This window comes from Sapajus apella, unplaced genomic scaffold, assembly GCF_009761245.1.
Source record: "Sapajus apella isolate SASKATOON/1434 unplaced genomic scaffold, GSC_monkey_1.0 scaffold40, whole genome shotgun sequence".
Taxonomy (NCBI): Eukaryota; Metazoa; Chordata; class Mammalia; order Primates; family Cebidae; genus Sapajus; species Sapajus apella.
In genome coordinates this window covers 6,700,611-6,728,101 of record NW_022436980.1, presented here as the reverse complement: position 1 = coordinate 6,728,101, position 27,491 = coordinate 6,700,611, and the positions used below count along the sequence as shown (strand labels likewise).

The following is a 27,491-nucleotide window of genomic DNA, read 5'->3' as shown; positions in this document are numbered from 1 at the left end:
GATTGACCTCAGGTTATTAGTGCATTCACATTTATCCCAAATAAACATAGTGACTTACCACTACCCAATTTCTTCCTAAATTTAGTAGTGAGTCACTTTATTTATTGGGAAATGTGAATACTGTGATCTTGAAAAACTGATTCTCATAAAAGTACGCACATGAATGTACATAATGTCCTGACTTAAATAACACTGCAAAGAAGGCAAAGTTTATCTTAAGCAATGTTCCATTTCAGTTGTACAATTCCAAGTCTGATGCCTTGCCTCCGTCTCTGTTGTTTTCTTTCCCTTCAGTCCTCAATCTAAACTTTGCTGTTTTATGCCCTGTCTCTTGGATTCCTACTAGCTGATCTGGGAAACAAGGTTGTTTTGACAAACTAATTTGTTTTCATGTAACAGAATTCAAGCATATAACTTTTCCCTGGTAAATTATTCATCATTTAATAGGGGTATTCTGAGGCACAGTGACTCAAGCCTATAATCTCAGAACTTTGGGAGGCTGAGGCAGGCCGATGGCTTGAGCTCAGGAGTTTGAGACCAGCATGGTCAACATGGTGAAACCATATCTCCACAAAAAATAAAAAAAATTAAATGGGTGTGGTGGCATGCGCCTGTAGTCCCAGCTACTTGGGAGGCTGAAGTCGGGGGATTGCTTGAGCCGGGGAGGTTGAGGCTGCAGTGAGCCAAGATCATGCCACTGCACTTCAGCCTGGGCAACAAAGTGAGACCCCGTCTCATAAAAAAAAAAAAAAAAAAAAAAAGAAAAGAAAAGAAAAAAAGAATTTCAAATATAATTATCATTACTGTTGTAGGTATACTTAGGTCCAAGAGAATCTATGTGAAATCACAATCGCTTAGGTTGTCACTTATATGGAGGCACATCGATGGAATGCCCAATTTTATGGGAATTCCATATCTCTGTCCCATTATGGAGCTAGGAAAAAGGACTGGCTGAGAGGTCAGGAGATCTTAGCTCTGGAATCACAGAATCCAGGGATGAAACACGATCTTACTTATCTTGTTAACTGAATCCTGTGTACAAAATTCCTAAAAATATTCATCCATTCTCTTCTTGAATGCCTCTAATTATAGAAATGCACTCAATTTAAAAGCAGTCTCTCTGATACTAGGGCAGGTTCTGATTGTTAACAAGCTTTTTCTTTTATTTAGTGGAAAGCATCTCCTGATAGCATCCAATCATTGGTCTAGTTCTACCTTTTGGAGCCAAACTATACCAACTGAATGTCTACGCCTCTTAACCATCTTAATAATAGCTACCACTTATAGAGCACTTATTATGTGTGAAGAACTACTCTAAAGACTTCACATAATTATTCTCAAGACAACACTACAAGGAAGGTGTATCAATATTATTTTCATTTTATAGACAAGGAAACTGAAGTGTAGAAGGTGACAAGGTTTAGTAGTGGCTAAACCTGAATTCAAAGCCAAGCCATCTTGCTCTAGAGCTCGAGCTCTTCCTGACTACAATATGCTGCCTCCGAAACACAAATACTTGAATATGGCTTATATGATGCCTCAAGTCTTCTGTTCGGCAGTCTGGACATCCCTAGGACATCCCTTCTCCATAAAGGGTTTCTGTGATGGTGTCTCTTGGTGGCAGGGTGCTTTGTTCTTATGATGGGAGGAACATAGTTGGGGCTTTTAGAAGAGGCTTTGGTGGGGTCTCTTTAGAATCTGAAATGATGACCCCAAACCTTCCCTTCAACCTGCTCTCTTACCTTGCCTTCCCATAGACCCCTCAGCCCCTGCTGCCAGGCTTCCGGGGAGGGCGGCACTCACCTGTGTGTACGAACATGTGCTTGACGTAGTTCTGTTTGGCGGTGAAAGTCTTGTTGCAGAGAGTGCACTCATAAGGCTTTTTTTCGCCTTGCCCACTGGCTGTGCTGTGGCCTGCGGATGAGGCCAGGGGCTGTGGCGCTGGCAGCTGTGCAGTAAAGGTCGACAGGCCGGGCTGGGACACTGTCACAAACTGGGTCTGCTGGCCTGCCAGGGGCTGTGGCAGGCTGAAGAGGAAAGGCTTGGGGCCGCTGCCCGCAGGCTGGGTAGTGAAGAGGGCTGGCAGGTAGGTGTTGCCAGCTGTGCCAATGACCTGTGTGTTGCTGGTCAAGGTCAGAGGCATCCTCAGGTTGCTGGTGAGGGTTTCTGTCTGGCGTAAGTAGAGCTGGGTACTTGGCAATGGCTGCCCGATGGACGTGCTGACCGAAGGCTGTTGCAGGACGCTCTTGTCGGAGCTGTTGCTGACAGTGATAACTGTGCTGTCCATCTCCACTTCATTGCCTCTCTCCGGAGAGGAAGTGCCTGTTTCTAGCTGGTTTGGCTGCGGACCACCTTCGGCAGGGGCTTCTGCAGCCTGCTCGGGTTGGGCGGGTTCAGCTTGGCTGTCCCGCGCCGCCCCAGGCCCAAACTGCTGCTCCACCGAGTCAGGCTCAGTGCCTATGGAGGAGCTGACGCCCGAGTCGAAGCTTTCACCTTTGGGCTCACTCTCGGTACCCTCGGCCTGGTCAGTGTCTTCCGTGCACTCCTCGGATTCGTTGCGCTCCAGGATCTGCACCCTTTGCTGCCCGTAGTAGTCATAATCGTCCTCCATCTCCTGCTTGATGTGGATGTTGCCCACTAGGGTCTGGATGCGCACAGGCCGGGGCTGCTTGCGGCAGTGCGTGGTCTCGGGGGTGGTGGACAGGTAGCGTTCCATCTGCTGCGAGCGCTCGTGGATGCGTGTGATCCAGCTGGGGTCTTCCATGTGGTGGTCGCGGGGCAGGCCGAGCGCGGTCTCGTGGTGGCTGACCACTGCGCCGCTGTAAAAAGAGCGCTCGCCACTGCCATTCTGCATGGAGCACGCATAGAGTGCCGAGTAGATCCTGTCCACGCTGTGCTGTGGGTGGCTCTGCAGGTAGCCAGATTCCGTGTCGCTGCTCTGGCCTGACGTGCCTGACTCGGGCGTGCCCCGCGGCGTGTCCTGGCCCGAGTCCTGGATCCCCGGGAACACATCGCCCACGTTCTGTGACACGATGCGCGTGCACTCGTCGATGACTGTTTTGATTTGCAGGATGCTGGCGGCGGTGAGGATCTGCAGAGCTTCCGACTGCGAGACCCGTAGCACGCCGCTGTACATGAAGTCAATGAGCTTTTGCACTGACTGCACCGACACCACCGACGGGATCTCGATGTCGCTGTAGCCAAGCAGCAGTTTGTCCTGGAAGAAGGGGCTGCCGGCTGCCAGCACGCAGCGGTGTGCGCGCAGCATGCTCCCGTGGATGCGCACCGTTACGTCACAGAAGTGGCCACGGTTGCGCTGCTCGTTGAGGGTCTCGAGCACGGAATTGCTGAAGTTGTGAAGGTTGATGCTGTGAATGCGCTCGGTCATCCCCTTGCAACTGATGTCACCTGCAGCATGTCAACGCAGACACAAAATAGGGCATGGGTCAGATCTAGTTGGCTGCATTCCTAACACCTAGGTTTCAGGTGAGTAAAGGTCATGGCTCCTAGAAGCACCGCCCTTACATAGGCAAGCAGGGAGATGGACAGGCTGTGGCATACAAGCAGCAGGTATGATGGCCTAAGGGAATAAGGCCTTGAATTTTGCTCCAATTCCGGTCTTAGTGGTGCAGCCATTTTGGGCATCCATATTAATTCCCCAGAGCTGCAGCTGAGGTAGAGAGGCCCAATAACAAAATGGTTGGTTTGCCTGCTATTCCTAAAGCAAAGAACTGAAAGGTAAATGAAGACTTGTTCTTATGAACACTCTACCTCCACTTTATGTTTATTTATGTATTTATTTACTTTGCCTCCACTTTAGACAGGCCCAAGCCGAGGTCCCTTGGGAAAGTTTACATCTCACCCAACTTATCAAAGTCCCTTATTTTATTTATACACAGTGACCACATTCATAGTTAACAAACAACCCCCCTTCCTATTAAGTTATATGGCATATTATCAAAACCTACAACACGTATGCAAAAATTCTTGGAAAATTCAACGCAGACTAAGATGTCTACCAAACAGTCACTACCATGTTTTCCAGATGATTGATAGGCTACAGAAAGCAATCTGCTAGTTAAAGGGGCACTCCACGGCTTTCTCTATCTACTCATTCTTCTTGGTCGTCTCTGACAACCTGTTTGAGCACTTTCTAGGGTGGCTGCATGTGATATAGATGGTTTTCTGAATTTTCTGAGGCTTAATGAAGAAGGAATGTTAAAAAGGTCAGAGATGGCAGTTCTTACCCAGGAGACTAGAGTACCTTGGTGATCATATCTATTATTCAAATGTGGCACTTTCAAGAGTGAAAGGGAACATTGTTAATAATTAGGCCAGGATAGCAGGAGTAAACCAGGAGTGGGATATACGATCTCCTTGGGTAATAGGGTGCTTCATGTACTTGCCTCAGGGAAGTATTAAACAGCTCCCAGGGGGAAGGCAGCAGCTACGTGGAGGCTGCAGATAGCCTGACCCAGCACCACTCCTATACTGTAGGCTGTATGACAAGGGATAATGTTGATAAGATTTGGATTCAGAATGAGAAACAAAACAGGTGGCTATAGCAGTAGGTCTTAGGGCTTTATTAGTTTTCTAGCTCACCTCTAGGATGACTCTAGAGAATTGCCCTCCAAATAATGCTTCAATCAGATTCCTCCTTCTTGCCTTTACAACTAAACAATCAGCTAGGGAAAATGAAACAAGTGAGCTTTCAAAACCAAATGGCCCAAGCACTGATTGTTGGCCTGTGGCCCAAATCTCTCTGTCTTGTGAGAAGCCACCTGAGAGGTAACAGCCTTCAGATGGGAAGAAGGCCTGCCTCCTCACAATCTTTCTGCTCTACATGGGGATAGAAGACTTGTTCAGGAAACTGAATTCAGTGAACTTTTCTACCTTGCTTCACTCAATCACCCTCACATGGTATGAGCTTAACTTAATAAATGTTCAATAATACAATTTGCGCTAATTTGTGTAAGAACATTCTTTCTTCTTCTGACTCTTATCATGTCTGTTATATGCCTAAAATATTGTATTAGGGTACAGATTCCATCATTTTAACTGATGTAAGATAAGTTCTCTTTAGCAGATTAAAAAGTTAAGGTGAATCTCCTGTAACTGTGTTAATACAAAGTATGGCCCTAAAGGAAGGCACACATAACCCAGGAAGGGCTGTTCAGGAACTCAATCAGCAGCAGACCAAATTTCAAGTTCTTGCTGAGTTCACCATACAGACATACCACAATAGTAATCACAAGATAACTTTTTTTAGGGGTTACTGTTCTAACTGCTTTATGTGTATGATTTCATTTAATTTTCACAGCAACCATGGGGAGTAGATGATGTTATTCTCATTTTATAGGTGAGGAAACTGAGGCCAGAGAAATTAAGCAACTTGCTCAAGTACACACAGGCAATTGCTGGTAGACTGGCATTTAAACTCAGGCAGTCTGGCTCTAGAGTTCACCCTCTTAACTGCTTCACTGTATTGCATAGTTTGCCCCTGAATGAGGTCTGGCCCTTAAGGATCCACGGCTCTGTTGTAAAGCTGTGTGAAAGGCTTTGCCCAGTACTACCTCCAGCTACTTTTACACCTATCCATGACTTAGCATGGTTTTCATGTTTCTAGGCTGTGATGCTTTGACATAGCCTCAGTCAGCCAACCTAAATAATTCATTATTATTATTATTATTATTATTGAGACAGGGTCTCTCTCTGTTGCCAGGAACCAGGCTGGAGTGCACTGGCATGATCTTGGCTCACTGCAACCTCTGCCTCCCAGGTTCAAGCAATTCTCTTGCCTCAGCCTCCTGAATAGCTGGGACTACAGGCACATGCCACCACTCCCAGCTAATTTTTGTATTTTTTAGTAGAGATGGGGTTTCACCATGTTGGCCAGGATGTTCTCAATCTCTTGACCTCATGATCCGCCTGCCTCAGCCTCCCAAAGTGCCACCACCCCTGGCCAAGAACTTATATTTTTATACGTCACGATGCAAGAAGTAAAACAACTATTTTGGCACTATGATGTGTAATTTTCTATATACAATTTTACTATCACCAAGGTCTCTTTCATATAAGTAAAACAGTAAGTGGTAAAACTGGTTGTGTCTGTGATCACCTCTTTGTAGGATGGATTTATTACATTTTTTTCTACACAACTGAAAACACTCTTTTAACACACATTTGCTCATCGCACTAGTTACAGCAATAACACTAGAGATGTCATATATGATAGAGTTTTCTTTCAGATAATTCTGGGAAATTCTAGCCCTATCACAATTATCATAATAATTAGTATCCATGTAGTGTTTGACAGTGTATACAACTCTTTTACATGTAACATCTCATTTATTCCTTACAACAATCCTATATGTGTTCCGGACAGGTTTTTTTTTTTTTCTTTTACAGAGTCTTGCTCTGTTGCCCAGGTTGGAGTGCAGTGGCACAATCTCAGCTCACTGCAACTTCCACCTCCTGAGTTTAAGCTATTCTTATGCCTCAGCCTCTCGAGTAGCTGGGATTACAGGCGTGTGCCACCACACCTGGATCATTTTTGTATTTTTAGTAGACGGTGTTGCACCATGTTGGCCAGGTTGGTCTTGAACTCCTGACCTCAAGTGATCTGCTCGCCTCAGCCTCCCAAAGTGCTGGGATTACAGGCATGAGCTACCATGCCTAGCCCTTCAGGATAGGTCTTATTATTACTATTTCATATAAGAGAAAGTTGAGGCTCTCAAAATGTTTAAATGACTTGCCCAAAGTTTTACACAGTAGCAAGTGGCAGGATTGGGATTAGAACCTATGCCTCTTAATGCTTTTTCCACTGCGTAACAGTGGATCACTGAGGAATGAAACTTGAAGTGCTCAAAGATCAAGAGTTATCTTAATTCTCAGTAGAAAAAAAGAAAGATGCTGAAAGTAATGACGAAGGTTGCTTTAGAGATGAGAAGTGAACATACATAATCACACAAACACACAAGTTCATGAGAAAAACACAAACTGTTTGACCAGACTGGATTGCAAATTTAGTTCATCTAAACAATCAAGTTATCTACTAAATAGTCTGAGTTAGACTATTGCGATAATATTGCCACCAACTTCATTAAAAACCACAGAGACAAACTTAAACCTGCACACGTACACAACCTGGCCTGAAATGCCTGGTCGAATTTTGTAGACACAATTCTTAAATATCTCCCTGAGTACACTGGCCCCACACTGCAGTGAACAGCCATGAAAAGCTGAATCGTTTTTGCTGATATGAGTACAGATGCAAAGGGGGACCCTGCCTCCCCATTCAAGCACACCTCATTCCTCCAGCACACAATGCTGAGGCAATTCCTTTCCCAGGCTTTCTTTTATTTTTAACACTAATACAGTGGGAAAAAGTTTCTGCCACAGTAAGGCAAAGTCCAGGCTTTTGTGAGCATGTCCTTTTCATCCAATGGGCATTAATGTATAGATTCCAATGGAATAAATCTGAAATACTCTACTGTAGAAGATTTGTCCCCCATTGAAAACAAATCTTGATTAGATGGTTATTCACGGAGTGTATAGGAAGGAATGGTGTGAAAATGCTAACTCTATTCTTTCTTAGATTGGCACTGAATAGGCATTTGGGCTATTCAAAAAAAAAAAAAAAAACCCAAACCCCAACCCTATCAACTGTACAAAACCGAAAAACTTTACATAGATTATGTGATTATGTGTATTTGGGGATCCTCCCCACCCGAAATAAAAAATGCACAGTGTTATGAACACAGAACTAACGGCAAAATGAAAAAGTGATAAAAATAGTTCTCTGTTTTAAAATAATAACCTACCTCCTTTTCACTAGAGTAAAAATATAGAGTCAGCCTGTGATGGCATTTACTGGAAACATGGAAGGAACTGCAGTAATGAAAGTCATCATGTATTCTAAGTGACTGTTCTGTGAGAGCACAACGCAGACAGGGCTCCAGCAGGGGTGAGTACTGAAGGGAAAATCTGCCTGTGGGGAATTGGGGATAGAGGGCCTGACTCTCTGTTTTGCAGGAACCTTGCTCCTGCCTGTCCCTTAAGCTGCAGGGGTCCAGGGATAGGACTTAGCATGAGAATAAAAAGCTGCCTGCTCACAAGAGAAAATGAGCAAGAAAGGAAACAGCAGGCAATACAATCTCTTTTAATTAGGTGTGAAATCCAGTCCTTTCTCAATCAGGAGAGCAAAAGGATATATAAAATGAGTCTAGTGCAAGGGTAAGATGCTATAGAGGGGGATGGGGATTTAAAGTCTCTGGACTTGGAAGGAAACACCAGCTCTCAAATGAAAACCAATATAAATTTCGGTCAAGTCCATAAGTCTAAGTCAAGTGGCAGGGCCAGAAAGCCTTTGAGCTTTTAATCTGGGCCACCAGATGAGGTGAGTGGGTCTGCACATGAAACAGGTGCAGCTTGTTAAGTCACACTGGGGAAGAGCCAGTCATCTCTGGAGAAAGGGGGGACGTATTTTGGTGACTGAGCCCCCTTATTCTCCAAACCCCCTGCCTGGGGTAAGAACTCGGTTACATCTACTTTACCTATTCATATATGCCAAGGGCGTCCTGCTGAATCCCTGTACTAGAGGAGGTATACTAGTTTCTTGCTCAGAGGTTCCACCCAGAGCAAATGACTGTGCACCACCCTTCTCTCTCTTTCTATCTCACTGGTATCATCACAGTCTTGGAAGGGTGGCTGGGAGCACTGGAGAAACCACACATGCAAGTGGAAGGCAGCAAGCAGACAAGATCTCTTTCTCCTACCCCGGCTCCATATACCTAGCATATCCCAGCTGTATACTACCTTGGTAGTGAGACTAGGGAAGGTCATCAGCCTATGGAAGGGAGAGCTGTACAGTTTTACTTACCCATTCTTGGGTGAAAAGGGGGATGTTTTGGGCCATCTCCCAGTGAGGGTTCTCCTCTATCTTCCAGATTGTCTAAGCCCAGTGTGGAGGAACCATCAGGGATTTCATCACGTTTTTTAGCCATCAGTAACAGAATTCTTTGCATAAAACATAAATCAATTGTTGAAATTTTGCAGAAATTTGACTTTAAACTTGTAGAAATTTGACTTTCAAACATATTTGCAGGAATGCCTAGCTATGAAAGTTGGGGACTACCTGGATGTGCTTTTTTAGTCACTATTTATTATTTTAGCTAGACAAAGATATTAAACATTACCAACTTATTTACAGTATTTACAACACCATTCTATTTATGATCCCAATACTGTAATTGGGCATGTCTTTAATATTACTTGAATTTTTATTCATTCATAGAACATTTTTAGAGAATACTTAAAAGTATTTAAAGGGCCTTAGTTTTATGTGTGGGTTTTAGGGGGTACGTATAGTTTTAATAAATGGACATGTTTATACTTTTATAGGAATAAGGTCAGCGGCTTTCATTAAAATCTCAAAGAGGTCTGTGTTTTACCCAAATTAAGAGCTGTGGATTGAGATTCAGGCCTCCCTCTTTAAAATACTTGTAACTACTTTCAATAATCAAAGCTTCTAAATGCATAGTTTGTGATTGCATTACTCTGATGCATTAGGTCTGTTGAATTGATATTTTCCATTTACTTAAGTTGAACTGATACTATTTTGTATGATAAAGCAAATAATGTTAGCCAAAATGAGAAAAGTTACTTTTCAGAAGAGAGTTTTTCAAAAGGATTGAAAGGGAAGACAGATAGCTACTAATACTAGCAGAAATCTGGATTATGACGGCGTATGGTTTATAATTGTTGAGGCTAACTATTGTTCAGCAAAACTTGTTTTTCTCAAGTAGATTCCTTTTGACAGTTAAGACAAATCCATAGAAGAATTAGAAAACAACCTTTAACATTTTTTGACTGTTATAAATTAGATATAGTGGTATAATTTGAATAAGAAATAAACATTAAATATATACATCTAATCAACCAACAAAATAGAGTTTACTTGCAAGATCTATAGTACTTCTAATGGGGAGCCTGCCTTTGTTTTTTCCTCCCTCCCTTTCTTCCTTTTTGCTGTTATGCCGCTAAGTTTTACTAAGCTCAAGTATGGGGAACAAGGAGGCAAAATTGTGAACTAGAAAAACATTTGCCCTGTGAGTCTCAGGCCCATCTCCAAATCTTGACTTATCTTCCATACCTGAGTTCTTTTTCCTCTCTTCACTCCACCAAAAAAATAAGAGCTTTGTACTTTACCTAAGGAGAATAGATGTATATTACTAGCGGGATTTTCATGTTTAAAGGAGAAAGTAATTCAGAAAAGTCTTTTTACTTGGCTTTAGAGGTCTCACAGTTTCCCTCGGTTAGCCCAGGTGTTTGGCTTGCCTGATTTTATGTTAAGTCTGCTGTTATCTCTAAGAAAGGATGAGGACATGCCTGCCCATATTGTAAAATTGTAAATACAGCTGACTTATGAAGTTGGTTTTGGGGCCACATGAATTTTCACCAATTCACTAGTAAAACATTTACTGAGAATACCCCAGTATAAATGGAACCATAAGGACACAAAATGATCTGAAATCAAATACAATGGAAGAAATCCATCCATAAGGATCTTTGATATTTGAAATATATATTAATCAACTTCTCCCAGACCTCAGTGCTCAGGAACATTTCTAGAGAATACTTAAAAGTATTAAAAGTAAAAGCTGCATTTTGCTTTTCTTTATGGAGCCTGTGAATATCATAACTGATCATGTTTCCCTCTTGGCTCTGCTCACTAGGGAGCTCACAATAAAAATTTAGGCTCCCTTTTAGCAACTATGTAGGACCTCACGGTATGCTATTCTATGTAAAATTTTCACCAGCTTCATTATATTATCAATTATTTATTTTACCTCTGATTTCTTTTTTTGTATTATATAGAAATATATTTCCTACATATTTATCAATAATTGAATATTCTTTTAAGCCACCTTAAATCCCTTAGTTATGAAGTGAGGGCATAATCTATCAATCAACAAGTGATTGAGCATCCACTTTATGAAACCAATTCCAACCATAATTTAAAACTTCAGTCTTGAGTATTATCATGCTATATGCATTATGAATTTTTCATACTTTGAACATCTGATTCCAGTGAGGTAAACTGTTGAAATTTACTTTACAGTATAGTTTGTGAAAATTAAGTTTTACTCTGTGAATAAAGGCATTGGATAGATAATTCCAGACAATATTCTGAAAGACACTTATGCTCTCATTCCAAAGTTAAAATGAAGGGGAGAAGTCCTGCTGGGACTAAGGAGAAAAGTCAATGAAATCTGAGGTTTATGCCTTTAAATCCTCTTATATTGTAAACCTTTTGAAACACCTTTTAGGAGTTTCATTTTTTCTCTCTCTAAAGTGCTTTCCTTACAAATTTAGCTACTGCCCTATTGTAGCCTTTTCCTTTGTTCACTAAACCTGGGGAACAAAAATAAAGAGATGCTACATGCGTGGGTGGGATACAAAAATGAATCAAAATCTACTTAAATTCACAAAGTTGTGCTGTTTGAACTTAGCTTTGAATAGACCTTAAAGAAGGTTGTATATATTTATATATACAGCTAATAATTTAGGTCTTTTGTTTTGCTTAAAAAGAAATTATAAGTTTAAAAAGTGAGTGTATAAAAATCAGTATATTCCTAATAATCTGTTCTTGTGGTCTCTACATCATCATATACTTATTTTACAGAAAAAAAAAACAGGTTTTTAAATTCAGTGAGCTCAAAGATTCAGTCTAACTCCTAGGTATGGCATTTCTTTAAAGAATATCATCACTCAGTGATGAATTACAGTTAGGTAAGAAACTAATTTTTTGACTTCAGAAAAACTTTTATCTGGACTTTAATGAGGGAGAAAATAGAATTCAATAATGTCATTAAAAAAAGTTTTCTGACAAAAATGATCATTGAGCTCCTAATTCATAGAACTTCCTTTAGTCCTCTATTGCTGTGTCATTCTGAAACTGCTTTTGAAGCAGGTCTTCAAATTCATGCTCAAATGTTCTCTTTGTTTGGGTTTTACTGAAAAAAAAGTTGCTTCCAATGAGACTGCTGTTTTTCAAGAGTATCTTTGGTTGTTGGTAGGATGGGGATGCAAGATTTCTCTATGGAATTGAGCCATGATAGATCATTTTACTGAGGAGTAACGACTTTCTATCCCAAAGCAATAGGGAAAAGCCAAGGAAAAATGGAAGCACTCAGGTGATTTGTATGGGCTAGGTTAAGAGAGTAGCTGAAATTCATCTGTGCACCTAGGGTGATCCATTATAGAACCAGGCACAGGAAATCCTTAAACAAATGAATAGGACATAAGTTCTTTTTTAGCTTGTACTAAGGTGAAGAATAAGTAATGTTAGAGAGAATTCAAAACCTTGGGAGGCTCTGGTAAATAAGTGAAATAGAAGGCATACTTTGTAATTATTATTATTATTTTTATTATACTTTAAGCTCTGGGGTACATGTGCTGAACGTGCAGGTTTGTTACATAGGTATACATGTACCATGGTGGTTTGCTGCTTTGTAATTACTTTAATCATGAGTAGGCATTTTATCTTTATGATATTATTTATATATTCTTTTATATAATATTATTTACATATTATTAAAACATTGAGCTATAGAAGTCTCCTACAGCTATAGCTAACATTCAAATGATCTGTTTTCACTTTACTTATTTGGTTGGATTTCATTTTCTCTAACATAAAATCTCTGTGCTAATCCAAGAGGTTGGCCATTTTGCTTTCCTGTGCATGTATTACATTCATTTTTACTTTTCTTCTGCTGAATTTTTCTGCAGTTCTGAAGTAATTGTGCTTTCTCTTCTCACCAAGTTTTATCATCCTCATGAACCCTACTCAAACTTCTTCCTTCTCTATGAAGCCTTCTGTGATTACTGGAGTTCATCCTTAATTCTCTTTTCTTAGTTTCCACTGGTTGGTGAGGTAATAAACCGAGACATTAATTTCTGGCTTGTGCTCACTGAATTAGAAAACTTTCCTAATGAGAAGGTATCTCTCCCTTCCCCCACCTGTATGAAAGAACCTCCAGGTTTCTGTATACTTTATAGGCTCCTTTGCCTGAGGGAGTTGTGGTTTCAGAGCCCATTAACCCCTAAAGAAGAAACCTTAAAACAAAGGGTTTTCTTTCCTAATCTCTGTTCTCTAAAATGAATTATTAATCTGGGCCCCTTCTGGGGAAAGGAGAGCGAGGTTGATTGATGCTTTGGAGTTAGAGAATGGGATAGTATTACTGGAGAGAAAAACAATCAACTTTCCCTCAAATAGGGAAGGTAGCAAGTTCTCTACTTGCATACAGCTCTAGCTGGGGTAATTGCTTGCCATACTTCTTGAGACTGGACATAAAAAGGCATTGCTTTGAGAGGAACGGTAATCATCTGGGGGCTGGGCCAGTGGTCAGCAGCAAAGACCACTGTGGATGGCATCTGTAAACCCAGCTAGTTCAGTAGTGCTGGCAATCACAGAAGGACCAGGCTCAATGGCATCTTTGTGGGGTAGTCAAGCAATGTCAATGATGGAGATCACCATGGACTAAGGACCTGATCCCTCCCTAGATTTCATGAGTCTTGTACCAATCTAGGGACGAGAAGGGAGTCCCAAAACTTCACTGTGTTTCTTGCAATTTGGTGACAAAGGCCTCAGGTTTAATTTTCGTTAGAAAAATAAGGGAATTTTTTTTGTACCTGAATGTTGAGAAGTGCTGGGGAAGTTCACCTGAACTTCCCACACATGTACCACATAAGTTCTTACATATGTTACTGTCTCTTTTCTTTCCTTTTTCATTTGTGCCTGTCTTATCTCTCTAAGACTCAAAGCCTCTCAAAGGCTAGTGTCTTACCTTGTTATAATCACAACAACAGTGACAACTACAAATTTATAACTGGATCCCCAATTCTGCCCAGCATGTTTCCTTATAATGTGTAGGTTCTATGTGAGCACTTGTCTGGTGAGCTCTTCATTGCATTTCACAAACATGTTGATAAGTGGGAACCTCACACACATTTACTCTGAGATATGTCTATGTGGTGTGGCCCCGAGAGGGCTTTCCTGCCCCTGAAGTTCTGTATAATGTTCTTCTTCTTGTCCTTTATTTCCCTACATACCCACAGCTCTATTTCAATATGAATTTAAAGTCCAAGCAATTGTTTTATGTGTTCACTGAGTTGCCCACAAACTCTGGTCTTTCATTTATGATTTCTGACACATGCCATGCTGTCTCTATCTCCCTGATTCCATTTCCCCAGAGAGACAGCTCACTGGGTCCTCCTGTCAACAGACGATTCAGTAGAACCCAAAGCTAAGCCATACTTTGTAATAAAAAATAAGAAGAGATGACCAATCTATGATGTGATATAAAAATGATCAGGCCAAACTCTGATCACTTTTGCCCAAGTAGGGAAGCTAACCTGCTTGGTAACAGATGTTACAGAAATATCTATCAATCAGCATTGATAACGGGGTGTTAACAGTGGTGTCAAGGATTGTTTAGAATACTTTCTCTTGGTGGCCACTGGGTGTCCTCATTTACAAAGTAAATATGCAATATTTAGTGAAGGTCACCAGAGAGAATAAAAGACGATAGTTTTCTCTTTGGCCCTTCACATACTTGGTATAAATTTATTGCTGAACTCACAACCAGGTTATATATTAGTACAAACCTTCAGGTCAAACTGTTAAAGTTTATAACCAAAAGTAACTCATTCAGGGTACAGACATGAATTTAAAAGGCTGTTTCCTCAACAGAGGGGACTGTGATCAGCTATTAGAATGAGCCCTTATTCATTTGAAAATTGGCATGGGATTTTGACTATCTGCCGAGAGAGCCAGCAGAGAGGAGCAGAGAAGGTCTTAATTTATTCTTGAAAGAAAAGAGAACACCAAATATCTCCATGGGTTATTTGTTAGATTCTGTTTTTATCTCACCTTTTCTAAAAACTAATTAAAAATAATAATGAGAAAGATAAAATATGTCCTTTGCCTAGGAAAGCTGAAATAATGTGAAAAACAGTAAGTACAACGAGCTGGGTCAGTATACTGATTATCAATCATGTCACATCTGAAGACAAAGAATTAAATTATTGCTTTGTGGATCTGTTATCCCACCTGTAAAAAGGTGCGTATGCTTCACAGGGATGTTGTAGGGACAAACAGAATATGGAGGGACATAAGGTTCCTCGGAAGAGGAACTGTACATGAGATAGATTTAAGGCATTACTAATATTCTAATTGTGGCTGAGTCACAGTTGTGCATGACTCGTTCCTGCTGGAAGACAGGAGTCAAGGCCAGAGCTTACACAGCCAACAAATATGTACTGATTTGCTGCTCCCAGGCACTGAGTGTGACACACTGCTCAGCAATCACTTAGTGATCCCTAAAGTGGTATTTTGCATTTCTAGGATTGTCATTGTCTCTAAATTTATACTTACATACATTGCTGATGAGGTTCTTCCCTTGCATGGCAAAAAGAATTTCTGCCTTCCTCCAATTCAAGATACAGGATTACTATTGAATATATAATAGTACATGGCCTTCAAATGTCATACCTAGGGAATTAGCTAATCCTTTCCCAAAGTAAACTTCACTGTCATATTTTTTTTTCACTAGCATACATCCGCAGCTTAATTATTATTCTCCGGTATGTTATTTCAGTACATAAATTATTAACATGATTTTGCATCAAAAACCAACAATTTGACCAGGCCTGGTGGCTCACACCTATAATCCCAGAACTTTGGGAGGCTGAGGTGGGTGGATCACTTGAGGTCAGGAATTCGAGAACAGTCTAGCCAACATGGTGAAACTCCATCTCTTCTAAAAACACAAAATTAGCTGGGCATGATGGTGCATGCCTGTAATTCCAGCTACTAAGGAGGCTGAGGCAGGAGAATCACTTGAACCCTGGAGGCGGATGCCGCAGTGAGCTGAGATCATGCCACTGCATCTAGCCTAGGCAACAGAGCGAGACTGTGTCTCAAACAAACAAACAAACAAAAACCCCCAACGATTTATACAAACAATATCAGGGAAGCCAGGAAGCTCTATGAGCTATTCGCTGCCTTTCAGAGATGTTCGGTTGTCTTGTTGGCTTTGCTTAACAGCCTTTTCTGTTTTTAAAGGAGCACCATGCATGCCTCTAGTGTAGCAATCAGTAACACTTAATAAATAGTTAAATCTACAGCAATACACAACAGCCAGGTCACTTTCACCTTGAGATTATACTAAAGGCTTGCAATGTACCCGGAATGTATAGAAAAGTGTCTCATTTCTTCTAAAGATCCTTAAATTCCTTGTCTTTATAGTATTATCCAGCTCATTAATTAGTAGATTCATTTTTCAACTACCGTAACCCCAAAGATACATATCTGCAGAGCCCTCCTAATTGTATTTTACCCTTGGCCTTTTCTCCTTTTAGTTTCCTCAGTTTGCACCTGTAATTTCACTTTTAGAACTTCTCCAGGCTCAGTGGCTGAACACCACACAGCACAGTCTTTATCTGATGTGCCGGCGCCTGGTGTGGTCTAAGACACACTGGTGTTTTGTTCTTGAAGTACAGGACTGATGTTCTGAAACCTAGACTCCAACACAAAGGAGATCATTAGCTCATTTTAAGTGTCTCTTTTCTTCCCTCCCAGCCTCCTCCTACCCACCCCAATACTTCCTTAGTCCTAAGCACTGGCAGCAGATGGCAACCATATTCCAAAGCTGAGTATACACAAAATAGTGCCATGGAGAACAGAGTGGCTTCAAAGTTAGCCTTTCTATTCAAGTGGGATGGCGGGGACTTCTGGAGGAGTGAACTCATCTCTCATTCATTTAATCCTCTATTCATTCAGCCAGGAATTTGTTTTTCTACACATCCTTCTACTGTCCAGCTAGTTGAGGGAGGGTGGGCATGAAGCAAGTCTCTTGAGGGCCCTTCCAGCAGGAGGGCACTACGATTTCTATGCCAAGCTCTTGTTTCACTGGGCCAGCTCTGCCTGCTGCTGATCAAATCATGCCATTCCCGTAAGAGGAGCTTGGGAACACAGTGTGTAGGGGGTGGATTTCTCAAGAACTGTCTCCTTGCTAGACTGACAGTCACATGCCGTATTCCCTAGACAAAGACTAGACCCAGGAAAAGGATGAAACAAGGAGGAGAATGTGGGGTTGCAGAAAACTGTGCAGGATGTTACAGCAATGGGAGGTGGGAGTGGGAAAACCTTTTCTTTTTGTTGTTTCAAGGTTTGCTAGAGCTTTCGCCTAATCATCTGTTTGAGCATCTTGAAAATAAGTATCTATTTCCATGATATCTATCAAAAACAGGCACCAGATTATACTACAAAGTTGACCTGCCATATTGCTATTAGAATTAAAACATGTAGCAGCCTACAATCAAAAGAAAGCTTTCCTGTTTCCTCAGCATAAAAAGCAGAGGGTATTTGTGATACACTTTGTTTTGTTTTTGTAGGTCTGCTGAATGAAAAAAAAGAATTGGGTAAAAAATTAGTACCGTTATTTTTACAAATGGGCTAAATGCTTACAAATGCACTATACCATTACTTTAGCTTCATTCTCCCCACCACATTCACTTATTCATTCAACAAACATTTGCTGAGCACCTACTCCTAATTTGTATAAGCACTTTGCTGGGTGCTAGGGATTCAGCAGAGGACAAGCTAAACAAGATTCTGCCCTCCTGAATTCTGTCATCTGGCCAAAATAAACATTTAACAAGTACACTGCTAGAATGTTATTTGAGTAAAAGGAATAATTCATCTTACCTAGTATTTCTTCCGAATCTTTCTTAAACATATTTCTTGAAGGTCCAGACTCCTTTGAGTAAGAAGTTCTATCTTAAATCTCTCTTTTTTAATTGTTATATTCATTCCTTTCTTGGCTACAATGTTGATAGTTCAGATTGCAACTGCTATCATTTCTGGGGGGAATAGGGGTGGGAGTGTAACCCTGAGAATCCTTGCTTTTCAAACTACACATATATTTTCTCTGTAAATATTGTACCATCTAATTTGCGTCTTTGGATTTTGTTGATTAGCCATCAACATGTGATTTAAGGAATACTGCATATGAGATGCAGAAATCATGACTCAGTAAGTTATTATTTTAAAGCTCTGTTTTGGGATTTATACAGACTTGTGTACAGTCTAGCTTGGCTTTCTACCTAATCTGCAACTATTACTAGGAGGCTTGTAGATCAAGTTCTATACCCATGTGTCTCTAGAATTCCACAGTGAGAAGCAAAGGTGCTCAGGAGTTAAGAGAAGCAAACATCTGAAATTATCTCCATGCATTACCAAAAACTGTGAGCACCACGGAACAGGGAGGGTACCCTAGGTACAGTCAGCCAGTGACTGTTACTGAATTTTTTAAGATTACACTTTTTCCAAGTACTGCAGACGGCTTCAGAATGGAAGCAGGTAAGTAAGCAGGGTGATTACAAACAATCCTCTTTGGAAGTGAAACTCATTTACTCTTCTAAGCTTACCTCTCTTTTGAATTATTTCAGACAACTCTCAAACCATCAAGCAGATTGACTTTGAAAAAAATAAAAGATGCATTTCTTTACTTGTAAGTATTTTTCTTTGCAAAGGGCTTTCTAATATGGTAGCATAAAAGTTTGTTCATTCTAAGGATCTGGTGATTTGCTCTCTTCAGGTATCCTGACTGGAAGGTGCTTTGATGACAGGGCACCTAAGGTGAAATGGGCAGATTGTAGATGGGTGCACATAGGTGAATGTGTTGATGAAAGGGCACCTAAGGTGAAATGGGCAGATTGTAGATGGGTGCACATAGGTGAATGTACAGATCCTGCAATGTTTTCTGAGGTAATAGAGCACACATATCCATTCCCTATAATTTGAACATCTCTCTCTGTTTTTTTTGATTTTTTTTTTTTTTGAGACAGGGTCTTAGTCTGTCACCCATGGTAGAATGCAGTGGCATGATCATGGCTTACTGCAGCCTTGACTTCCTGGGCTCAGGTGTTTCTCCCACCTCAACCTCTCAAGTAGCTGGACTACAGGTGCACACTATTATGCCCAGCTAATTGCTTTGTAGACACGGGGTTTCACTATGTTGCCTAGGCTGGTCTCTAACTCTTGGGCTCAAGTGATCCATCCACATCGGCCTCCCAAAGTGTTGGGATTACAGGCATGAGCCACTGAGCCCAGCTTGAAAATCTCTTATTCACTAGAATACACTTGAAGACAAGAAGGAACTTAATAGATTAACACTAGAATGTAATGCTATAATATTAATAATTCTCTAACCCTTCCCTATGCCAAGAAGACAACATTCAGAGAGATTTTGAAACTTCTTTGAGTTCCAATTTCCTTATCTGTAAAATGGGGTGTTTTGTAAGAATAAGATGATGCATATCAGTCCTCTTTCATTTTTAGAAAAAAAAAAAAAAAAAAAAAAAAAAAAACAAAAAAAACGGGAAAATAAAAAAAGGCAAAAAGATAATGGAGAAGCTTCCCAGTCTACTTAAGTTTGAATCCAAGAAGGGACAAGCAGAGGGGCACTGGCTTTTTCTTGAAGTGAAGGAGGTGACTCTGTTACACACATTCTTCTCCTACAGATCTAGAGTTTTTCAGTCTCATTCTCACAGGGAAAGGATAGTGCACCTATCCTTTCATTCATTACTTCACTTTTGAATTACCCATTCATTATTTCTTTTTAAAACATTAAGCTTCTTTAAAAAGTACGTTGTAATAGTTACTTTCCCATTTATCCTATGTTTGTTCCTGAACCCCTCTTTATGGTATTTTTCTGTGACACATCTGATTCTGCTTTATTGTATCATTTTAGTTCATATTAATAATTTTAAAACACTTCAACTGTAGCTGACACTCAACCTCATGGAGTGCTGGGTGTTTCTCTGGTGCTGCTTTAAGGGCTTTACATATGGTGTTGTATCCTTCTAATAATCCCATGAGACAGATACTATTTTTATTCTCATTATGCGATTATGCACATGAGGAAATGGAAACATAGGGAGGTTAATTAAAGGCACATAAAATGCATTCATAGGCTGAAGTTCATGTTAATAAGAGCAAATAACTAGACCCTGGGTGTGAAAAAATATTTTCTGAATATTGGAAAATAAGGCATAGCCCCAATCTTCGTCCATTATCAACATGTTCAAGAAACAGCTTTAGTAGCCTGTTATCAGACCTGCCCCTGCCCTGAAGGCATATTGGAGGGATCCGAGAGGGCATCAGGAGCCATTTTGCACTGGAATATTCACAGGGACCTCTCCTCCTTGCTTCTTAGTTCACTCTTGGGGGCCAGGTTTGAGGATGCAGATTCTGATTAGGATATGTCCTGGGGAAGTGGTTTTTTCCTTCTTTTAGTTCTCTGACCCCAATACAACAAAATCTTTAAACCACAGTCCCAGAACAACATGCAGGAAAGAATACGAACCTCTAAGAGAAAGGCCCAGTCATGGTACCAGTGGAGTCCAAAATCTCCAGGACAAGAACCCCTGCTCTGGAGCAGGGCTGGGGGGTGGGCCTATGCTTTGCCTGTATCACTGCCCAGTGAAACCAGGCCTGCTTTGCAGTGCCAGTCAGCATGTCAACCCAGAATTACTTAGGCCATTTCAGGAATCCCAGGATCTAGTCACCCATCTGGGACCTTTAGGTCAAGAATAAAATGGAAAGGGCCAGATTTCTGAGGTTTTCTAAAAATTGGAAAAAATCCATTCAGGCCTACATGTAAAGACCTATAGTATTTTCCCGAGAAAATGGTGTGTCTCCTTTCACCTGGGGTTAACGTCTAAAAGTTTTAGTTCAGAATTTGCATGTGTCTTTTCCATTAGACACAGAGTTATGTTTTGTAGTTCAAACTTATATGCACCTTTCTTTCATTATCTCCTTTACATCTAAATACCTGGTTAAGATATGAGACAGAGATAATAAGTGATTACATAGGTATGAAAGTGATTACAGCAAAAGAATGACAAAGTTAATTCGATTATTGTTTCTTGAAACTCTTTGTGTAATATTCTGCATGCCACACCAAGCTTTCTTAAAAATTTTGTACACTTTGTTCTAATATCTCGGTATGAAACTGATAACATAACCAAGCTAAAACTAGTGAGGATAAATAAGTAGGAGGAAAATCATTTTTAGAATTGGAGAGGAAAGGAAAACTCCTCAAGGTCAATTTTGACATCAACAATGAATTCATTTGGCCTTGTGAGATTATAAAGACTCATGTTCAAAATTCTTCCATATGGTTGTTTATATAATTTTCAGTAGTGACAAAATAATCTCCTTATTTAGTTTTACAGGTAATTTACAAGTAGAACAAAGTAACATTTGATTCAGTTGGTTACAGATCACCATCCTAAAAGTATATAAGATACTTTGTGTCCAGGTGGCATTGGCCTTTGGAATGTCTTGGACCATCACAGAAAGCAGCATAGTTTAAGTAAACAAATTGAAAACCCCCTACAAATAACGAATTTGAGGATGTCTCATGACAATGAAGGAGGACTTGAGAACAACACATAGGTGTGTTACTGGTAATTACAGAGCTACCTGAATTGGGCATATCATGAAAGAAGTACACAGAACATGGCTTTTAAAGGATTAGGCTTTAATTGTTGTTTTAAAAACAGCAATTGTTCTAAAAAATGGTTTTAAAAATTGTTAAGATAATTTAAATGCTCAAAGTGTATGACACCTATCCTCTACATAGCGTTCAGAGATTACTGAGGGTAAGGAACTGAGTGAATATTTGTGAAGTAATAATTCTTGCAAAACATTATTTCTCATTAGTTAAAAAGAATAGAAAGCAATTTTGAAAATAAGTAGAGAAAGAACCAATATAATCTAATTACTGCCTCATTGGGCTTGGGTAGTGCCTTCAAATTCCTTTTACATATATTTACCATTCCCATTGCCCTGTGAAATGGAAGATCTAGTTCCCTCTCACCTTGCCTATTTAATTGCAGAGTCTCCCTTAACTCTGGTTTTTCTCAGTCTATAATGGGCTAGAAACTCTTGTATCATAAAAATATTCATTACTCCACTTTTGAGTTACCCATTCCTTGTTTCTTTTTAAAATATTGAACTTCTTTAAAAAGTACATTGTAATAGTTGCTTTCCCATTTATCCTATGTTTGCTCCTGAACCCCTCTTTATGATCTTTTTTGTGACACATCTGATTCTGCTTTCTTGACAGCAACCAGGAGGCTGGCAATCCCGGAACCCAAGGTAATCTTTTCCTAGGTCTCTCCTTTGTTGGGATCTGTGACACCTGATACTAACTGCTGACCTTTCCTCTCCCTGATGGTCTCTCTGCGCTATCCTGTTTTTTTCTCCTCTCTCTTCGACACCCCCCTTGTCTTTTCCTCTTTTTATTCATTCTTCATTCTCTTGCTTATCACTCATGTAAATATTTCTCAAGGTTTTGCTTTCCTTTTTTCTCTTAACAAAGATTTCTTTCAATTTTACTCCCATATTTATGACTTGTAGTGTGGCCTCCTGGACAAAGTGTTTGCTAGTCCTAATTTCAAGTATTCCTGCTGTACCCCAGGACCCTGTTTGCAACTCAGTGTTAGTCGTCTCCACTGGGAACATGTGTGGTAGCTCATACTTAGCACTATATGAAATGGAACTCTATTCAATTCCTTTAAATGCTTTTCATCTTTTCTTGATATTTTGAAGTTATCTTTGATAACTGCCCTTGTTGTACCCAACACTCAGCTCCCAGAGCTGTCTACCCTCATCCTCAAAATCTGTTGCAAGCATGCTACCCATCCCTCTTATTACCAGCCCTCTTCAGGTCACCACTAGTGTAAACTACTGACAGTGCTGTCTGGGCCCTCTCCTTCCTCAAGTCACTCCTTCTCACATCCAGGCTGCTAAATTAGATCTTCCCAAAGTCTTGATCATGGCAGGCCCTACTTAATACCCTTCCACAGCTCTGCAACAGAGTGCAAACCCCTCATACCTAATCCTCTAATGCCTCACTTCCAGTCTTTCAAAAGAGCTCAAATGGAACCATCTCTAATAAACCTAACTATATATTACTGTTAACTGGATTAAAATATACTTTACAACTTTCCAAATTCTCAGATACTGGTGATGTGAGGACATGTATTGTTTTAAGATTCTTGGTGGTGGAGTCTGTTTTTCTCCACCTTTGTGTCCTCATGGAACTCACTGTAGTGTCAGGCACAAAAGATATATTCTATACATACTTGCTGAGTGAATGAATCAATGCTCTGGTGGGTCTCTGTGTATGGGGACATATCTTTAACCACTCTGCACGGAAGTTGTTTGTGAATGTTATCTGATCTTCTCTACCAAACTCTAATTCTGAGCATAGAGCTTCAGTTTATAAAACTGCATCCTGCACAATACTTAGCCTGTGGTCTTCCACATTGAAAGCATCTACTATATTGATGGATGAATAGTCTCGACTCCTTTCTGTTCAGAAAACGTTAAATTTGCCCAGAAGCAGACTTAGTAACAGGCAGCATAAATGGTGGGAGAAAGGGCAGGGTTTTGTTTCTGACTCTGTCACCCATTATGCTGTGAAACTTTTTTGAAGACACTTCCAGTTTTCTCATGTGTACAATAATGGGTATAGACCAGGTAAACTTTCATCTTGCAGTGCTGATAAAAAGTTAGAATTGATACACATTCCTCAGAGAGAATAAAGGATTCAGAGGTAGACGAAAAGCAGAAAAGAAAGCATAAAGTGCTCATTCTGCTGATGAAGTAATAAGGTACTTCATTATGGTACCTAGCGTAAGGTGACTGGTGGAAAGAACCGACTTGAAATTTCCTTAAAGCAAGAAGTCCTTAAAGAATCCTCATGCATGCTCTCAATCAATCCTAAATGATCCAACTCTAAGGGCAGTAGTGCATGTGGCCTCTTTTATTTTAATAAGGATGTGAGAAGTCTTGACAGATACGGAGAAATGCTAATTTTATATAATGAAATTTGCCACGACCAGAGGAAGCATACATAAAACTGTCACTAGCAGCTGTAGATAAGAATTAAAGATGTATTCCTGCATGTGATGAGATGGCAAGATGAAGAACAGAACCCTGAAAATCAGCAGTGGGTCCTAACAATTGCATATGGACAATCATATCTATGCAATGTTTGGGAGAGCAATATGGCACAGTGTAGTAACTTGGGCCAATGAGCGTTGAGACCAGACTTGCCAAGGGACCTGGGAGGCTTTCACAAGAAGACAGACTATTAAGAGTCTGGAGGGGCCACAAATCAATGACAAAGTTCTAGCATGACACCTGTAGGTGACTCTGGCTCCAGGAATGAACTTGTCTCAATAACTAGTTATTCTGAGCCAGGTGTGGTGGCTCATGCCTGTAATCCCAGCACTTTGGGAGGCCAAGGCAGGCAGATTGCTTGAACTCAGGATTTGAGACCAGGCAGGCAATGTGACAAAACCTCGTCTCTACCAAAAAAAAAAAAAAAAAAAAAAAAAAAAAAAAAAACTAGCTGGATGTGATGTTCCCAGCTACTCAGGAGGCTGAGGCAGGAGGACTACTTGAGCCTGGGAGGCAGAGGTGGCAGTGAGCTGAGACTGCACCACTATACCCCAACCTGGGCAATAGAGCCAGACCCTGTTTAAACAAAAAAGAAAATTTATTTTGAGATTTACTGATCAAAATCATCACTAGGTCCCTCAGAATACTTTCTTACTTTGACTGGCTTTGTGGACAAAAGGGTGCTTTTGCCTATTAGAAAATAAGTGGGGCCAGGTGCGGTGGCTCATGCCTAGAATCCCAGTGCTTAAGGAGGCCGAGGTGGGTGGATTACAAAGTCAGGAGTTTGAGACCAGCCTGGCCAACATGGTGAAACCCTCTCTCTACTAAAAATACAAAAATTAGCTGGGCACGGTGGCTTGTGCCTGTAATCCCAGCTACTTGGGAAGCTGAGGCAGGAGATTCACTTGAACCCGGGAGGTGGAGGTTGGAGTGAGCCAAAATCACGCCACTGCATTCCAGCCTGGGCAACAGAGTAAGACTCCGTCTCAAAAAAAAAAAAAAAAAAAAAAAAAGTGTGTGTCTTGCTTTATTACATATTTGGAAAGCAAATATCTCCAAAATGGACATGATTCGGCTCAGCTGAATTATAACAACAGACAATGTTACTCAAATACAAATTGTCCCATGATTAAAATGAGGCAAAGTGTCAGAAGGCCTCAGTGTCATAACTGAACTGTTCTGTTTTCTGAAAACTCTGCGCTCTCCTTGAGCCTCTGTAGTTTTGCTTCTTTCTGTTCCTTCTGCCTGGAATGCCATTGCTTTTGCCTTCGACTTTACAAATGTCCACTCCTTTATGATCCAGTTTAATGTCATTTTTGGTGTGGAGCTCTTTCCACTGCAACAGCCTCCTTCCTTGGGAACTCTTAGCATTTTGTGCATACTGGAACATTTTAATTATGCATCTGTATTTACCCCTTTATGTTCCTAAGGTGTGGGGATGGCATCTTGTTCCTCTTTTCATCCCTAATATTGGTTGAGGACTTGGTGCAGAAGGAGGGATTAGATAACATTGATCAATGACTGAATTAATTACTAAATGAATGAATGATTAAGAATGACTACCAGAAATTACTGCATTCAGTGACCAAGGAAGAAACCCAATTAAATTGGTATTATAGGGAAATAATATGTTTTATAAAAAGAGGGCCAATTTTAAAAGCAGAGGTAGATTAAGATACAAAATTTCAAGACCTGTGCTTTTTAAAAATAAGCATGTCCCCAAATACATGAAGTGGAAACTCTAGGAAATTAGAGCACGTGAAAAAAAAAAAAAATGAACTGGCTTTCTAATGTGTAAGTGCTGGACTAAGCACTATAATCTCTAAATAAAGGGCGTAAAAGGTAACGAAGAAATTCCAAAGAGATTATATATCAATTAACTAGGAGGTAGAAAGGTAACTTTTTAAAAAGGGAAAGACTCTCTTTAATGACATAAAATCCACACAACAGATGAGGGACTTACTTGGCTAATGAAATGACAGAAAAACAGTTTAAATGAAAAGATAAATCTATAAGTCCTTACCGGACATAGAATAAACCAGAATGCAGGATACTCTGGGGGCAATGAGAGCACTTGGTCATACCAAAGACGCTCTATTATTGCTTAACTGATATGGAATTTATTAGAAAATTAATAACAAGCCATTGGATAGTAACTGTCTGTGGCTGTTATTCCATTCCATTTTGGCTATATTTTCTTGCAAATTAGTGTGACCCTAAAATGTTTTCAGGATTGTCCAACTTGTCCTAAATTCCATAAATAAACTCTTTCAGAGGATGCTGTTTTTTGCCATGTCTCTATTACGGTTCTTCACAGATGGACCATTTTTGTCCTTCCAAAGTCTAAGAATAACTCTTTCAGTTATCAAGACATACCAAAATCCAGTTCAGCTGCTCCTGTGGGATTCCAGTTAGTTTAGACACATCTGCTGAGATACATGCATTTGAATCCAAATGAAGCTTTTGTTTGATTATACATTTTGAACATTTATGGAGATTTTCTGGGGCCAAAATGTTTTTCATTTTTTGGCACACCAAACAGAGATCTTCAGTTATAAACACTGCCGTCTGAGCACCTCCAACAGAAATCCAATCTTTTCATGTGAACAGGTGCCTCAGGAAGTTTTTGGAAGGTTTTACACTGAATCAGCTTTCTGATTGGAAACTTTCTGAACACGCAGTCAAATTTGCCAAAGAGACCTTCAAACTTGCTTGAGCAGTTTTCACTCATACAGACATACATTCACACATAGAGACAGCCCAAGTAAAAGCAAATCGGAGCCCTCTAAAACTGATGTATCTTTCCTAAAGGTTAAATATCATATGCAACCAAATTGAACAAAAAGAAATACACAACAGGAGACAGAACGAACAGATAGCAAGAGGTTCTTCATTGAGCACGTCTCCCTTAAAGACTTTCCTAGAGTTTAAGCTATACATCCTTTCAGTAAAATTTTTTATCTCATCTGGTTTCAAATATATGCTCAAGCATTCACATTTTTAAATATGGCACCATAGAGTATTGCTACTAACTCCTTTCACTCACAAACCCGTTCAGTTATTTTGAAACACTTCCTTCTCCACCACAAATAGGTAAACCAAATTTAAATGTAAGGGAAGAAAAAAAATTACTCTTTAAGTCAGGGGTTCTTTAGCAAAACCCTCATCTTACCGATGCCCTATAACTTTTACTTTCCAGTTTGAATACAGCATAAAAAAGTTGTTATAGAGTAAAACAACTTTTTAAGTCTTAAGCCTAAAAGTTTTTAGAGTAAAATCACTCCCTCAGTGGGCATGCCTAGAATTCAAGAGGAAATCTGCTTTCAAGTTGTTCTTATGGCCCCGAACCAGATGCTCTAAGGTGGCCAGAAACCTTTGTCTACACCCACTTAGCAGATTTCTGGCTCATTATCAGGGACTAAAAGGTTTATTTTCAGAAATGAAT

At 40.2% G+C, this 27,491-nt stretch overlaps 1 protein-coding gene and 2 long non-coding RNA genes across 18 annotated transcripts in view; 1 reads left to right on the top strand and 2 right to left on the bottom strand.

The window, feature by feature from the left end:
- The window catches only part of ZBTB20 (zinc finger and BTB domain containing 20), a 796,445-nt gene that overhangs the window by 18,418 nt on the left and 750,536 nt on the right, over window positions 1-27,491 (bottom strand). For 13 of the 16 annotated variants that reach the window (XM_032299329.1, XM_032299328.1, XM_032299331.1 and 10 more), the window contains one exon: window positions 1,804-3,408. In XM_032299329.1, the coding sequence (XP_032155220.1) occupies window positions 1,804-3,408 (1,605 nt within the window). Of the gene's footprint in view, window positions 1-1,803; window positions 3,409-8,881; window positions 15,228-27,491 lie in introns of those variants that run through there. The other 3 variants (XM_032299327.1, XM_032299326.1, XM_032299333.1) reach the window with 2 other exon arrangements.
- LOC116565595 lies at window positions 778-11,811 on the top strand. The gene is made up of 3 exons (XR_004275527.1): window positions 778-1,403; window positions 5,700-5,704; window positions 11,799-11,811. It is a non-coding gene; the product is annotated as an uncharacterized LOC116565595 (long non-coding RNA).
- Window positions 17,864-18,970, bottom strand: LOC116565593. The gene is made up of 2 exons (XR_004275525.1): window positions 18,765-18,970; window positions 17,864-18,701 (listed from the first exon to the last, which is right to left on the bottom strand). It is a non-coding gene; the product is annotated as an uncharacterized LOC116565593 (long non-coding RNA).